Raw genomic sequence first — 16,869 nt, forward strand, 5'->3', positions numbered from 1 at the left:
GGCTCCGGCCCCAGCACACGCTCCGTCACCCCAGCAGCCTTTGCCTACAAAGCACCAATTCAAAGACAAAATCATTAAGAATGTCAAGGCGGCTACTGCCCAGCACCAAACCCCAGCGCAGAGCTCCTGGGGGCGACCTGTGTGACCGCACCTGGCCCCTCACCGTGAAGCCAGCCCTGACGAACCCTGGCTGTGCGTACGCTCTTCTGCAGCTCCTGCAACCTGACTCGCTGCTCCCCAAGGACCTAGGCCCAGCCCACGGCTCATCCAAGGGGGCCTCCTCCAAGTTTCCCAGTCACATCAGACTCCTCTGCTCAACGTATGGTGCGGTGTTCGTCACAATGCCCATACACTGAAAGTAGCTGTTTTTGTTGGAGTTCCACTGCAGTGTATGGCCATGATGGCAGGGCCCCACCTGGCACGTTCAGAGCCGTGTCCCTTAGTGTCTGGCCCACAGGTAGTGCCAAAGTAACATCCCCTGGAGGAAGGAAGGTCAATCAGCGACATACAAACCAATGTAAACAAAATCCTGAAACTTTCTAATCCTTGGCTTACTGGCCCAGAAAGCCCCCTGGGGACCCACATTTCTGCCTGTGGTGGACAGGATGTAGAGCATAAAGCACACTGGTAATTTCCTCAAATATGTGATCTCAAAATAATAAGCAAACGTCCTTCCCCATAAAGAAACCGTCTTACGGTGTTTCTGAGACTTCCAGCTGCTGTGCAGAAGGGACTGCGTGGGGGGCGGGGATGCTGGCTGCACCGAACACGGCAGCGATCAGCCGTGGGACAAACGCATAGTCACCTTTCAGTGCCACCAGCACACACCTGCCTGGCCTCAGCGGCTCAGAGGCCTCCCGGAAGGTGTGGTTGCAGCCCAGGTCCGCTGGGTGGCTGGGTGTCCACTCACCCCCGCAGGGCCCCGCTGCAAACACACACATGTTCGATGGACACTTACCAAACAACCAGGCCTGCGTCAGACGCTGGGCCTGATGCTGAGCATACGAGCATGAGTCCACTGCTGGAACCACAAGCTCCACAGGACGATCGCAGGGAAGCTGGGATTCACTCCCTCAGTCACTCAGCATTTACCTGGTGCCCACTGTGGCAGGCTCCGCCCCAGGCAGGGGGGACACAGCAGGGAGCACAAGTGAGGGAGTATCTGGCCTCATGAAGCTTACATTCTAGTGGGGGCACCACAGATCATAAACCAATAAAAAACATAAATAGATAAAATCACATCCAGTAATAACAAGTGCTGTGGGGGAGGGGAGGGAGAAAACAAAGCGGGATAAACAGTTTACAAAGTGAGAGAGGAAAAGCTGTCTTGGTCATGGGGGAGAAAGGCGTCTCTGGGTGATTTGGGGCAGAGCCCAGAACAGCCCGAGGGAACGTGTCAAACAGAAATCTGGGGCAGGGCCCTGGAGGTGGAGGGACCCCTGTGGGGAGTCCCATCCAGGAACAGCCGGAGGCAGGGAAGGGTGGGGGCAAGTCCCAGAAGGGACAGGAGAAGGCACCGAGGAGCCCCATCAAACTGCAGAGTGAGCTTGGGAAGGGGGCACACCCGACCTCCTAGGGCCGTCCAGGGAGAGGAGGGGCCCGCACATCTGAAAGGAGACTGTAGGGATGCCAGAAGTGTGCCCAGCGGACTGGCTGAGAACCGGCCCTTCCCACCCCCACGGGAAGCTGAAGACCAGGTGTGCTCTAGGCTCCGTCGGCCGGCCGTGCAGGCGCACAGCAGTGTGGCTGCAGCACACCGCCTGGCCCCTCTGACTGTGCCCGCCGCCCAGCCCAGGCCTCTGCTCCTCAGCACCGCACCGAAAGCACACACTTGCCCCTTCCTCCCCGAGGGCTGTCTCAGGCCTCCACCCCTCGGTCCTGCCGCGGTTGGAGCCAGGTTCACCACCGCACCCCACTTCCTAGCACAGCGCCTGGCACAGAGGAGAGCGGGTCGAGCACATGCATGTCACTTGCTTTCTCTTATCCATCCGTCCGTCCATCCGCCCACCCATCCACCCCTCCTCCATCCACTTCTTTTTCCCAAAATAAGAATCGGCAGTAGTCATTTTCAGCTGCCTCCTGAGGCCGCAAGTCCCAGCCATTGCCACATTCGGCCTCCTGTACATCTTCCACAGCAAGGCCTCAGAGCAGACACTGAGTCTCTTCAGGAAAGTGTGGGCATCCTAATGGGTTAAACTGGCTCCACACACAGCTAAAAGGTAGTATATACTGCCAACCATACAGATTTTTAAAAAGTATATTTAGTAGCTACCAAACAACAACAAATAAGCTACCAAACACATCAGAGAGAGTTACCGTATTTTTAGGACTATAAGACACAGCAGACCATAAGACACACCTGGGTTGTAGAGGAGGAAAATAGGGAAAAAATTCTGAAGCAAAAAAATGTGGTAAAGTATTTAATAACCTGTGACCCCACTCCATTCACAACCACCCCTCCCTCCACACACCCAGCCAGGTAAGCTACATTGGACTATAAGACGCACCCCCCGCCCTTTCCTCGCAACTTTGGCCGGGGTGCAGGGGGTGATGGAGTGCATCTTATAGTCTGAAAAATACGGTAAGTTCAGCATGGATAAGCTCATTTTTTTAGTTCCTACCTGGCCAGGAGCTCTACCAGGCCTTGGAGGCACACCCGAGGATCAGCAGATATGACCCCTGCCCTTGGTGAGCTGTCCGCCCAGAGGACCCGGGCTGCTGTTCACAGCAGAGCCTGTGGCAGGGGAGTAGCTGGTGTCATGAGTCACGGGAGAGACGTCTCATGCAGACCGAGGGGCTGCCACCAAGGTTTTCTAAAGGAAGCCGTGCATGAGCCCTGAAGGGACATCAGGCAGTAAAGCGCAGCGAGAGAATGAGTTTCAGGCAGAAGGAACCTAAGCAAGCGCACGGGCCAGAGAAAATAAGTAGCATTTCCCCTGAGGGATAAGAACCGGTTCAGGATGGCATGGGCTGCATTTGGAGCGGCAAGAGATGAAACTGGAGAAACACACGGAGAAAAGCTTCCTCAAATGCATTAAACACCAGGGCGCACTGACGGGCTTTCAGCAAGGGCAAGACAGGATCTGACTTGTGTTCTAGAAATCTTGCCCTGACTTCTCATGGGAAAGATCAAGGGCAGGGAGACTAGGTAGGGGGGTTGCAATGAGCCAAGTGAGAAGCTGTGATGCTGAAGCACCGCTATGCTCTGGGAAAGGCCGACAGCGTGGAGAACTCTTTGGAAGGCAGAATCGACAGGGCCTGGGGATGCGGGTTGACGGCAGACATGGATGAATGAAGAAGAACCACACCAGGAGTTTGTTGGCCACACAGAGCTTTGAAGCCAGAGGTTGAGTTATTTGTTTTAGGGGCAATAACATCACTGTCCTGGCAGGGCCACTGGTGGCTCCGAGGATGAGCATGGGGTGCAAAGGAAAGATCAGACAGTTATCTCGGGTCTCTGAAGACAGCAGGGGGAAGTCAGAGGTTGGTCAGAATAGGATAAGCCTCTTCCTGTCTCCACCCAAGGCACAGAAAAGACCCAGGGCACAGCTAGGAGCTAGTACTCAATAAGATACCTTGTCCATTTCCCCACAGTTCTGGGAAGTGCAACGGATCTTAGATAGCCAACAACTCAGATAACATGACTCCAGAATTAGGGTTTTCTGTCCAGCAAGAGAACCACCTTTGGCTTGAAACTGGTCCTCTGCTCAGATGGACCCAAATCCCCTTTGCTCCTAGCGTGCACGCCCCAGTGTTCCCTGTCCTTCCAATGTTTCCTGCACTTCAGTGCAGTCCTGGCCACTCGGACAGCACGTGCTCAGCACCGAGCATCCTGGGGGAGGGAACCCCAGCGGATCCCACGCCTCCCAGGGCAGCTGCTTCCTGCTCCCAGGGCAGCTGCTTCCCGTTTGGGGATAGAAACCTATGGGCCCGAAATGATGAAGGCGCAAAGGTGACGACTGTCAAGTGCTGAGGAAATGCACAGGGGGGAGTTACCATGGGAGGTGTGGGGCATGAATAGACTCTTGACTGGATGAGTGGGTGTCTCACAGCTACTGAGCAACTGTGCTGAGGCGTCTGGTGCTCTGGGTTCCTGTAGTCTTGGTTTTGGAGTTTACTAACCCAGCGATTTTCAACCTTTTTCATCTCATGGCACACGTAAACTAAGTACTTTTTAAAAGTCTGTGGCACACCAAAAATATACTTTTTACTGAACTGACAAAATAGGTATAATTTTGATTGACTTACGAAAACAAAAATATAATAGTAATTACCTACCCTTTTTTCTCCAGAATGACTTATTGAAAAATCAGATGCCTATTACTTGTATGTAAGGATTACTGATACCAAAAATGAACCAATCAGATGCAACCTTATTATGCAACCTGTCCAATAAGATGCTACTCTATATGATTTACATATACCTATGTTTATGGTTCAAGACAGAGCATTCATGCAGGGGGGCTACTGCTGTGTTGGCTGTTGGCATTTTTACATTTGACAATCTAAGGGAAAAGAGGTCAGTGCCCCTAACTATGAATAATAGTCAGGTATGGCATGTTTTAAACATTCTGGCAACACACCAGTGTACATCTGCACAACACATTTGCTGTGCTAAGCAAATATTACCCTTTCATCTCCCCGTACACTCATGCATTAAACATTTCCCCAAATTCCCTCCAACAGTCTCCTCGTCTCTTTCAGTGGTGAAACCTGGAAGCCCTTTCCCTGTCCTCCCACCAGTTCCGGAGGCAGGTCATCGAGACCATATGCCACCCCAATAAAACGTACAGAACACCAATTCAACTGCTAATTACTTTATAGCAAAGCCAAGTGCGTCCAGATCGTTGTGGAGTGGCAATAATCATAAGGCAGTTAGGCAGTCAAGAAATTCAAGACAAACCTCAGGAAGACTGTACCAAGGAAGTCTGCTGTTAACCAAGGAAAACCGAAGTGCATTTTAGACTCAGTATGGTACATGGTGGTCATTTCCAAACTCCCACTAACTGGACTTCCATGAAATCAGAACAAAACTGCAAACAATCCCCCCACACTGTATCAGTGATCTGGTATGCTAGTTAATTCAAATGAGCTTTTATTACTGTAATTAACACTTGCTGAAATGTAAGGAATATTAAACATTAAATTATTTAAATAGCTATTAAATAGTAATTATTAGATATCAGCACTAAATACTAAATATTAACATTTAATAACATCTCTTTGTGCCATTTAAAAAGCAACTCAAAAACTTCCAAATGACTTTCATAAGAAACTCACTCGAGACTTTGATTTCTTGCAATGTAAGGGACTGTTCAGAGGCCAAAACTAGAAAAATAAATTCAGAATTCAGAGAGAAAAGCAAACGATGCAGTGTGACGATGACCTTTTTTATGCATCGACTTGGTCAGGCTGCCGCTCCCAGTTAGTCAATCAAACACCAATCTGGGCGTTGGGGTGAAGATGTTTGTAAGTGTAACTAAAGTCTGTGATCGGCTGACTTCAGGTGAAGAAGATCCTTCTGGATAACTGGGCAGGACTGACGCAATCCATCGAAAGGCCTTCAAGAGGCGAGCTGCGGCATCCCGGGGGAAGAGATTCTGCCCGGGGACGGCTGCCTTCGCCCAGGCCTGAGAGTCGCAGCCCGTGCTCCCGGAGGGCTGCCCGTGCACTCTGGGTCTGCCTGGCCAGCCCCCGCCGACACGCCGTCCAGGGCCCTGCACGAAATCTCTTCATGTAAACGCTTCCCGGCTCTGGTCTGGAAGCTAGCTGCTGGTCTGGGGCACCTGCCGCTCCCTACTGTTGCTCCGGGGAAAAGAGGGTCCCAAGTTTAGGACCCTCATGGTGAAAAGTCAGATTAGGCATGAAGTGAAAAAGTGAAGCAGAAAGCAAAGAAGCAAGCAAGCAAACCTAAACTTGGCTCTCTGGGCTTCAACTCTGGGCACAGGGGAGAAAACTATTCGTGGAGAATCGACACCCACAAGCCACCGACTCGAGGCCCCACTTCACAACTGAATACAGGCAGCTTCGACATTACGCAGAGAGTACCACGTCACATTGGCCAGACTGACAGAGTTTAAAGTGAGAATACGAAGTATGAGAGAGAATAGGGAAAAGAGGAAACTCCCATTCAGTGCCTTGGAACGGCAGCTTCGGAAAGCAATTCTGCATCTCCTGGTAAAGTCACAGATGTGTGTATCCTGTGCGATATTGATTTCATTCCACTGCTACACCCTTGGGCGCCCAGCGAACCTGTGCTCTGACAAACATGGACAGGAATGGTCTCTGCAATAGAATGAAGGTGTAACCGCCCCAAACTGCAAGCAATTCTGACCCACTCATAGGAGACTGGATAAAGACAAGGAGTCACATAATGGAGTCCTACAGCAAAGAAAATGGGCAAATTACAGCCGCACGTCCTGGCACAAACATAATGTAGAGTAATGAAAAGTAAAAAAAAATCTAATACATGCAGTAAGATTCCATTTCTCTTCACCATCTTTACCATATGTTACGAAGGTAAAGCCAGGACTGGGTCCTGACATACCTGTGTCCTGTATCCAGGCCACTGGCACTTCGGACTGAGAACTACACCCTATTCGCAACTGTGTGCACAGAACCTCGGGGAGCGCCAGGCATACAGAAGAGACCCAAGAGCTATTTGTTGGATGAATGAAAACATTTTGAACACAGAAACACATGCCAGGAACCTGACCCTATGATTCTAGCCTAGAGTCCTGGAGCATGAAACCCCAAACTCTGACCTCCCCTGCCCGGACCCCTTTCTGCCTTAGCTGACCCTGTGGCTACTGTCACCCAACCTATCCACCTCGTGTTCACTCCCCCAGCTTCCTAAAACCACAGTTCCCCCAGACGCTTCCATCTAAAAGCCATGCAAGTGCCAGTGGGAGACATTCTTGCTAAAAAACCTAAGAGAGGGCCTGGCTGGCGTAGCTCAGTGGATTGAGCACAGGCTACGAACCAAAGTGTCGCAGGTTTGATTCCCAGTCAGGGTACATGCCTGGGTTGCAGGCCATAACCCCAGCAACCGCACATTGACGTTTCACTCTCTCTCGCTTTCTCCATCCCTTCCCTCTCTAAAAAATAAATAAATAAAATCTTAAAAATAAATAAATAAATAAAATTTTTTTAAAAAACCTAAGAGAGAACACTTGCCTGTCATCCATTAAATGAAGTTTTGAAATTTGCTCTAGATTTAATTCAGACAGGCTGTATCTTCCCATCATTTAACACAGATTCCCAACAGTTCGAGAAAACAAGGACTGTGGGAAGATTTCATAAACGTGAGGCTCAGAAAGCTAGCACACGGGTTAATTTTAGTTCAAACTGATCTAGTCGGTAACAAAATGGCATGACAACAAAGCCCTGGAGGAAAAAAGCATTTACTTGCACCAGGCTATACTGAAAAGGAGTTATTGTGGAATTCCTGGGCACCTTTCTAGGTGGAAAATAAATGTAACTGAAGACACATATTTTAGAGGAAAGTAATTGATACATTTTCTCTCCTGAAGTACTAGAATACTTTTAAAATATATATTTTTCCAACACCAAGGGTGTTCTTGCTTCGAACATTACAAAGACAGAACGCTTCACACAAGGGGGCTCTTTCTCGACACAGTCACAGTGATTTAACCTTGCAGCACCAACCAACCTGAGTACACAGTGCACCTGAATGTCGGCTCGTGACAGGGCTACTGTGAATCAAAGCCATTACCTCTGCAGGAGAACGCGGTATCAACACCCTGCAATTACCTTGTTCAGCCAGATCAAGTTCATTTCAATGTGGCAGGTTTCTAAAATTCCAAATGCCATGTCTACCTTAAGAGTCTGCACACACACCTGAAGTAATTCTGGAATCTCTGCGGTCCTTTAAGCATGAGTCACACGTATCGTTTTAGGGAGAGAGATGGTCACAGACCACCGATGATCCGTTGAAAGACCATGAAAGCAGAGTTGAGGCTTCCTCAGCACTTAGCAAATGCGTATCTCCTTTTCTGTCTATGGACATCGCACGTACTAGAAGCCAGTGTCGTCTACTCTCATCCACTGGGCTACGCTACGAATCACTCTTCGTTCCATGTCAGTGATTGACAGAATTCCTACTCCGCACCCAGCACTATGGGTCACACTGTTTGGGGAGGGGTTCTTACTCTAACGGGGCTTTCAAGATATGTCGCTGATGAAACAAGATTCATATTCAAGGAAGAGTTAAAGAATAAACACGAAGGAGCCCTGGCTGGTGTGGCTCAGTGGATTGAGTGCAAGCCTATGAACCACAGGGTCACCGGTTGAATTCCCAGTCAGAGCACATGCCTGGGTTGCGGGCCAGGTCCTCACTGTGGGGCACGTGAGAGACAACCACACATTGATGTTGCTCTCCCTCTCTCTCTCCTTCTCTCCCCCTCTCTAAAAAGTAAAATCAATAAAACCTTAAAAAACAATTTGGAAACAACTTAAAAAAATATTTCTACTTATAAAAAAAAAGAATAAACACCAAGGAATATAGGGCCCGAGATATAATAGAACCTCGACTTCTGAACACCAGCTACCTTGAAGCTTTTGAAAAATTCACTCCCTTCTCTGAGCCACAGTTGCTTCTCTGGTGCACAAGGAGGCTACACGCTCAGAGGTCAGAGCCGTCCAGTTAGGACGTTCTGCAGTTTTAAGCAAAGATAAGAGAGTCTCTTCTAGCGCAGGGATGTTCCACCTTTTCGTCTCAAGGCACACATCAAGGAATTACTAAGATTCTGCTAAATATAACTATTTCCTAAAGAGACTAAAGATATCTGTGATACTGAGAAAAAGATATGCTAAGATACTAAAATATATCTACTTTTTGCCGATCTGAAAAACAACAGGTATAATTTCGATTTTCGCACAGTGGACAGCTATTGTTGTGTTGGTTATAGTCATTTTTCTATTTGACAATCTAAGGGAAAGAGGTCAGTGCCCCCAACTAAACAGTCAAGTGCTGCGTATTTTAAATATGCTTGTGGCACACCAGTGTGCTGCAGCACAGTAGTTGAAATCACTATTTTACAAGACGTGTGTGAACAAAATTCACAGTGCAAAGACCGGCCCAGGATGTGTGTGATCGGAGGAGGTGTCACGGAAGTGGAAGGGGCAAGGATGTGGAAGGGGCAGGGATGTGGCCACGGCCTTTTCCCCTCCTGGTAGGAGTACAGAGATTTACAGAGAGCTGAAGTGATTCATCCAAGGGTGCGTAGATTTGGGCAACAGAATGGGGAGGAGATAACAGGTTGAATAGGAAAAGGTCACGTTGGGACAGAAGGACAATAAACCAGAACACACTCCTCCACCAGCGAGGAGTGTGGAGCCGCAGTACCCTTCAATCCGCAGGCCGGCTCCTCCCTCCGCCTCTTGTAAATGACGTGTGGGTGGTGTTCTCCCTCGGCCCGGGGATGCTCTTTGACAGGCTCGATAAAGAAGTCTCCATGTGGCAGATGAAAAAGTCCAGTCTGTAAATACATGCAATAGAAAGGTTTGTTTGAATCAATTCTATACGCAAAGAAAATTAGCAAGCAAAAAATATACAGATCTTGATGATCCCTGAAGCTCCTAAGACCAGTGCTTTCATAGCTGCCATTTGCCCTCATGGAAGAGATACACAGAAGTAATTTAATGAAGAGTCTTCATGGTTATTAAATGTTTACGGGTCATGGGTCCCTTTGAGACTCTAATGAAAAACGTGCACATATACACGTCTATCTGAATTGTAGCATACGGTTTTTCAGGTTCATGGATCTCCCTCCCCCCAAAAAACCCACAGTTGGATACCCATAAATTTTAAATTAAGAGCCAATGCTTCCTGGCTGCCCTATTAGAGAGCTGGTATCTGTATTCCATATTCCACAGACAGCTTTGTGGAACATTTATTTACCTATACAAGGGATGGGAGGGCAAAAAAATGCAATTATCTTCTGGAGGGCAGGTCCCTTGTAGTACAGGCTTTCCCCTGCTAGGTGAGTGTTTTAGGAACCCATCTGTATCAGTGTACCAGCTGGAGTTGTTGTGAGAGGCTGCCTTCAGCTTCAGTAAATTTTTTTCACTCTTTCAACCTTTCCCCATTTCATGACGGTGATTTGTGAGCATACCTGCCCACACAGCACTGAGTGTTCAGCGGTTTCTGACCAAAAATGGCATAACCCCCATGTCCCACCCTCCCTATTCACCTGGTCTTGCCCCCAGAGATCAAAAAAAAAATTCTGCCACTTTTTTTTTGTTACCCCAGATTAAAAAAGTCCTCAAAGGGAAACCTTTTTCTGATGTGGAAAAAGCAAAACAAAAAGTGGCAGAAGGACTAAAAGACACCAAAATCGGTGAGTTACAAAACCATTTTGAGCAGTGGAAAAAACATCACAATAGGTGTATCGCATCGAATAAAGAGTACTTTGAAGGTGACTGAAGTTTAAACATGTAAAAATAAATATACAATTTTTTATAAATAAGTTCTGGTTTTTGGGGGGACGTCCCCCTCCTTTGTGGGTAGCCCAGCTACCTGCACAGTCTGTGCCGGACAGAATTTGACCTGGAGTGTTTCGTTCCACTCTGCTTTCAAGGAAACAAAGAACTGTAACACCACGTCCTGGGTCTGACACTGGGTTTCCAGCGGCCACCGTGGCAAGGCCTCTGTCAGTTCCGAGGGAGAAGCGGCACCCACATTTCACAGACGCGGGCATTTGCAACACACCGGAGAATGCTGGCCAGGGAGCAGCTCTTTTTGGAGGCCAGGTCTAGGAGTGTTAAATCCTATGGTTCTCGTTTCTCTTGAGAAAAATGTCTTAGTGCCCATGTAAGATGCTCAGAAAACTACTTTGCTAATGGCCGCCTGGGATGGACTTAACTCTGGGGATCTGAATTCTGTATCAATGAATAAATAGCACTTTGCCCTCGACCACCTGCCAGAGGCATCGTATTGAGGCGATCAGAAACTCAGACTCCAGGATTAAAATCAGCTCAAATCCCAGCTCCCCCATTTATTTATTAAGTCTGTGATCTTGGGCAAATGACTTGCTCGGTTTCAGCTTTCTCAGCTGATAAATGGAGATGAATGAAGGGCTGCTTCGGAGATTAAATGCATTAATACATGCAAAGCTCTTAGGAAAAGGCCTGGCTCATAGTCTCATCCATCACAGGCTCTTTCCAGATCTCAGATGTTCTACCATTTCATTGTATTAGGGCCTCCAGAGTCAACATAGCCGTTCAATAAATTTCAATTTTGCAAAATTAAACCTGGAAACACCGGGGATCTGGGACACTGGGAAAGGCCTCCAAAATTCAAGGCCATCCTCTCCCCACCCCCCAGCCCCCACCCACCCAATACTTCAGCAAGCCAGGGCTGCTCCGCTCTGCAAAGGAGTCTGAGCACCAGCTGAGCAGCCCCCGGTCAGGAGACAAGAGGGGCCCCGTGAAAGGAGGCTGCCCCCCACTGGACAGCCCTGCACTGGGGGTCTTGCCTAAATGTTTGCATCGTTGCACCGGTAATACCACCAGATCTTAACGTAAATCTCCGCAGTTTTGACTTCCCATTTTTATGACTAACTTTACAAATATCTTTAACAACAAGGAGAATAGGAAAAAAAGGAACACTTTACTGGGGGTCATAACAACGGCTCTGTGACCGTGAATTGGCGGCCCAGCCTGTAAAATGGGGGTGATGCCTCCTACCTCACAGGGCTGTTAGGAGAACCAAAGGAGCTCAAGCCTGCGCCAACTGCTTTGCAAAGGAAGGGCGGTGACGTGTTAACTGCCAAGTCTAACGGTAGTTCTATCTGACTTCAGATTCGCTGAATTTCTTGAGAGGCATCTTTTCTCAGCATCATCCTCTGAGGACAAACCTCTGGGACGGGGAGAACCCACACGGTCCAGACCGCAGTAAAATAGCCGGTAAGAGACTTGGGCAGCGCTGAGCCTCAGTTCAATTCCGCTCTGGGACCACGGCCAGGGCCACATGGAGAAAGTGTGCCTGTGGCTAACAAAGTTCACTTGCTCCACAGAAACAAGGTAGAAGGCAAGAACCCCCGAGGGGTGGCTGGTTTGGGGTCTCTTTGTGACACAACCATGTAGAATATATAGAAGGTTTGAATATATTTCTTGCTGTCAATTCAATGGTTTGAGAGGAAACACGTGTTTTAGCTGGGAAAAAAAACTTTAAGGATACTAAGCAAATAGACACAGATACAGTGTGATGTTTTGGAGATGTTTATTAGGAGGCACGATTGTAACTGAGGTACTCTCAAAATCCATTCTGTTGCTGATACGCAGTCATCAGCCTGTGCAATTACAGCGCTAAGTAGCTGTCCACCGGTGAGCCCCTGAAAGCCGGGAAGAGAGGCATACGGTCAGAGAATGGGGAGCGGGAGGAAGACGGAGAGGAAAAGAACAAGTACACCAGAAAGAAGACAAGGGGAAGAGAATACCAGGAACCCTGAGACAAGGGAGAGTGGAGGGAACGGAAGTGGAGCAGGAGAAAGAGGCAGGAAAGGGAGAGCAAGACACACACTTCTTTCAAACCCACGAAGTAGGAAGTTGGAAATTACGCACAATAAACACAGTCAACGGTAGGAATACGGGGTGAAATATGTTCGTACTCGGTGGATAAACCAACTAGATTAATCAGGCCGTTTTTGTTAAAAAAAAAAAGGTTTAAAGCTGTAAGAAAACTTTTCAAGCTGCCCTAGGGAGGTGATCTCCGTGCCCCACCACCCCACAGACAGCCGCCGTGCGTGTAACTGGGACAGGCGGGCGGCCAGGAGGCCCCACACTGAAGGGGGTGGTCCTGCTGATTCAGGTTGCTCCAGGCTCCCCTGCACCTCCACGGCCTCTTCTCAGTTGTTCACGTAACTTCGCAGCACACAGGGAGAGGAAAGACAATGCCTGAAAAGCAGGCCTCTAACGGGGTGATTCTGAAAGCAGATGCCAGCCACAGGGAGACGGTAACACCATAAGCTTTGCGAGGCTTTTGTGCCGTCAAACTCACTCTTTCAAAAGCCCTTCTAAACCCTAAAACATGGGGAAATTCATTTTAACTCAGTATTTTATGGATGTTTCACTCGCCAAGATATTCGTGTTTAATTATATTTAAATGACACTGTAGAACTGTCCTTTGTCTGCTTTTGAAATTTAGGTACATGAAAATAAAATGCGTGCTTATTGGACAGAACACATTCATGTTTATTTGACAGGGCTTATGATTGAATATTATTATTCTAAATAATTTAAAAGGGTTTTTTTTTCTGCCTGTGCCTTTTATTTCATAGCTTATTGTGGGTCTTGGCTATAACTCACTGGATTCAAAGTATTCCTTATGGGAAAATATGACCTTACTTATTACCATGTTCAGAAACATTTAGTAGTGTGATAAACTACCCAAATTGGGAAAATATGACTTTACTTATTACCATGTTCAGAAACATTTAGTAGTGTGATAAACTACCCAAATTGGGAAAATATGACCTTACTTATTGCCATGTTCAGAAACATTTAGTAGTGTGATAAACTACCCAAATGGCTATATACTAAAATGCACTGTTAAAAGGAGACAACTGAAAACAAAACAGTATATGTGAAGTAGGCAACATAATAGCTCCCCTCACCCCCACCAAAGATGCTCAGAATCTGTGAATACGTCAGCTTGCACGGCCAAGGGGACTAAAATTGCAGATGGATTTAGGGTCACTAATCATCTGACCTCGGGATGGGAGATTAGCCTGGATTATCCAGGTGGGCCTGCTGTGACCAAAGGATTATTATACGTGGAAGAGGGAGGCAGAGAGAACTGGAGAAATGGCAGCAGGAAAAAGACTTGGCCTGATGCTGCTGCTGGCTTTGAAGATGGGGAAATGGGACCATAAGCTACGAAAGTGACCCCTAGAAGCCAGAAAAAGTAAGGAAATGGTTTACTCTCCAATCCCCAGAAGAAATGCAGCACAGCTGACCCCTGATTTCGTGCTGAGACCCACATCAAGCCATGGATCTCCAGGACTGTTAGACAGCGAATCTGTGTCCGTTTCGACCACACAGCTTGTCTTGTGCTGATTTGTTAGAGCGACGACAGGAAACTGATTCAATATGGTTCCATATGTCAAGGGCAAGAGGAGAGACAGTAGCAGCTAGAACTGGGGCGCAACACTAAATAACAGAAGATTGCCTCAACTGAGATGAAACCTAGTATCTAGCCCTGGGGTGGATGGAAAGGGCTAACTTTGCTCCCTGGAAATTCAGCTACAGACTAAAACTTGAAAGAACTGAAAACGAGGCCATTGTTTTCACCTTAAAACAATTGCAGTGTTGTGAGTTCATCTCAGGCCCTAGCATTTTTTTTTTTGCCAAATTAGCACAAAGAAAATGTCAGATTTGTTAAGGTTGAAATACAATTCTCTCTAGTTGTCTTTCTAGAAATCTCAACATAGGATCAGGGACTTGGAGGTGGGAGGCAAGAGGTGAGAGGAATGGCTGGAAGGAAAACAGCCTAGCAATTAGGAGATGCAGCTGGAAAGTGAAAGTTGGAATACCTGCCCTGCCTTCTTCCTATGGGTACAGCGAAGGGCAAATAAAACTACGCGAATCTGCAAGTAATAACACAAGTTCGCCCCTCTGTCATTCTCAGCTTAGTAACCACAGCCATTCGTTTTGGTGCAAGTCACAGTGAAGCTTCACTAACAGTTTTCTTTCTCAGGCTTGGGGAAGGTGGGTGGCGGCTTTACTGATGTTGCCACAGTCCATCTGACAAAGTCTCCTCTACGGAAAGCATGAGCTCATGGTTCTAAACAGGCTTCATTTCAAAGGTTCCAAAGAGACCTTCCCGGAACTGTCTGTTTGACCTCGAGGGCACGGAGGAGGAAATGGCCTTACGTGCTGGGTCCTGGTGGCTTCCAACCAGGAAATAAATATAGGAGAACTTGGAATCTGTGGGAAGCAAGACGCCCCATTCATATCAAGTGCCAACCTTCCAGGAGCCTCCTGGGAAACTGTGGGGACGATGCTGGATCCTTTCTCACTCTTAGTTCATTTCTAACTTGCATGCTGTTTGCGGGGAGGGGCCCGTGACTCAGCTTCTCCCAGGAAACTCCAGATGAAGTCCAGCTTTTATTGATTCTACGTCCACAGCTTTTACTGGGGCTTTGTGGCAATGTAAGAATGTGTTAAAAGTGTTTCTCCAACTGCCTGAAATACACAACACATTCAGAAAAGGATAGGGGTCTAACGAGAGAGTCAGCTCTGCAGCAGACCCGGCGGGGGGGTGGGGGGGTGACTGAAATGGTATTTCACGGCTCCTGCCCTTCAGGTCTGCCCTCCCCCAAATACACATACACTTCTGACGTCATCTTCTAGGAACTCCTTACCCTGGCCACAAAAACAAAAGTGCAAATAGCTCCCAACCTAGCACTCGCTATCCATCTGACAGCCTTTATTTTTCCTCATAGCACGGATTACATACTGTCCATAGGCATGTACTGGTCGATTAAATCCTACCTAATGTCACTCTCCACAGCAGAATGCCCGTCCCATGACAGGAGAAGTTTTTATCTACTTGGTTCAGTGCTTTATCTCCACTGCTTAGAATACGGCGGCCCAGTGCATGCTAGGGCTCCCCTTACATCTGTTCAGTGATGAATGTTCAGTGGTTGATGTTGAAAACCGATAATTAGATCTTTATTGCTCTGGCTTCAAGTAAACAAGAAATCTGTCTCCTGGAAAAGAATTCAAATGCCTGGAAGGAGTATCTGAAGCAAGTGTTCCAGCCTGTGAGTGAGGGGGTCTCAGTCCTTCTCTGGGAGCGGATCTGGAGACACACGAGAGAAAAGCGAAGTCAGGGCCTCGGTGCCCGAGTGCAGGGCGTTCACCAGGACAGTCACGGGTCCGTACTAACACAGTCACTCCCCTTCCTTGTTTTCTTGCATCTTCTAAATCTCCTAAAGGGGTGCATTTTTATTATGACAACTTGTAACTAAACAAGAAATATGCATTCAACAGGTACAAAAGGGGCTTCGCAAGGAGTTTGTAAAAAGCTGAGCAGACTGAAAAATCAACAGCTCTTCCAGGATCCATAAGAGAGGAACAGCTGACCCCTGGCCTGGAGAGACAGGCGGGGAGGTGGGGGGGACACGGGGGAACGGCCTACCAGAGCACAGGCTCAGCAGTGGGGGCCCCGGGGGTGGGGGCAGAGCTAGGGAGGAAAACCCACCTGTGACTGACGAGCTCCCGGGGACCCGGTGCGGACCACTCTGAGAGTTAACTCCGGGAGGACCCTACAGTAACCTGAGGTTTACCTCCAGGAGCTTGGCCAAGTGCCCACAGTAAATACCAGAGAAACCCCCTGGTGCTTCCATGGGGGGAGGGCAGAAAGAACTGTTTTAAAATACACAAGTACTTTTTTCTTAACAAGGCCTGCTTCAAGGGGACTAGCTAACCAGGGCCTAGCCTAACTGGCATATTATCAGAGCCTAGCGGACCTGGGGAAAGACAATACCCGACTCTAAACAGCTCTAGCCTTCCACGTGGAAGGAAGGAGAACACCCAACTCCAGCCCAGTCCAGCCACCCCGTTCCACCTAAGGAGGAGAAAGAGCAGAAACACTGGTGAAGTTCACGGTCCGGATTACAGAACACTTACTTCTCTTTCTCCTCCCCCTCACCACCACAGAACTACAGGCCTGGTGACTGCAGGTCCTTTGACCTGGTACAACTGTCCACCTCTCAGGAAAATATTACCCCCCAAAACACTAACTGTATGAAGACGTGGGTATGTTCATTGGCTTGACTGTAGTAATCATTTCACCCTGCATATAAAACGTCGTGTTGTGCACCTCAAACATACACGATTTTT

The 16,869-nt window shown here is 48.0% G+C and overlaps 1 protein-coding gene across 1 annotated transcript in view; it reads right to left on the reverse strand.

Annotated features, from left to right (window-relative positions):
* ADAMTS12 (ADAM metallopeptidase with thrombospondin type 1 motif 12) overlaps nucleotides 1-16,869 on the reverse strand; it is a 206,474-nt gene that overhangs the window by 135,272 nt on the left and 54,333 nt on the right. Inside the window, exon 3 of the mRNA XM_045848252.1 lies at nucleotides 9,368-9,500. Coding sequence (XP_045704208.1) covers nucleotides 9,368-9,500 — 133 coding nt within the window. The remainder of the gene's footprint in view (nucleotides 1-9,367; nucleotides 9,501-16,869) is intronic.

Source organism: Phyllostomus hastatus, unplaced genomic scaffold, assembly GCF_019186645.2.
Source record: "Phyllostomus hastatus isolate PE091 unplaced genomic scaffold, TTU_PhHast_1.1 phas_contig_58, whole genome shotgun sequence".
NCBI classification, from domain to species: domain Eukaryota; kingdom Metazoa; phylum Chordata; class Mammalia; order Chiroptera; family Phyllostomidae; genus Phyllostomus; species Phyllostomus hastatus.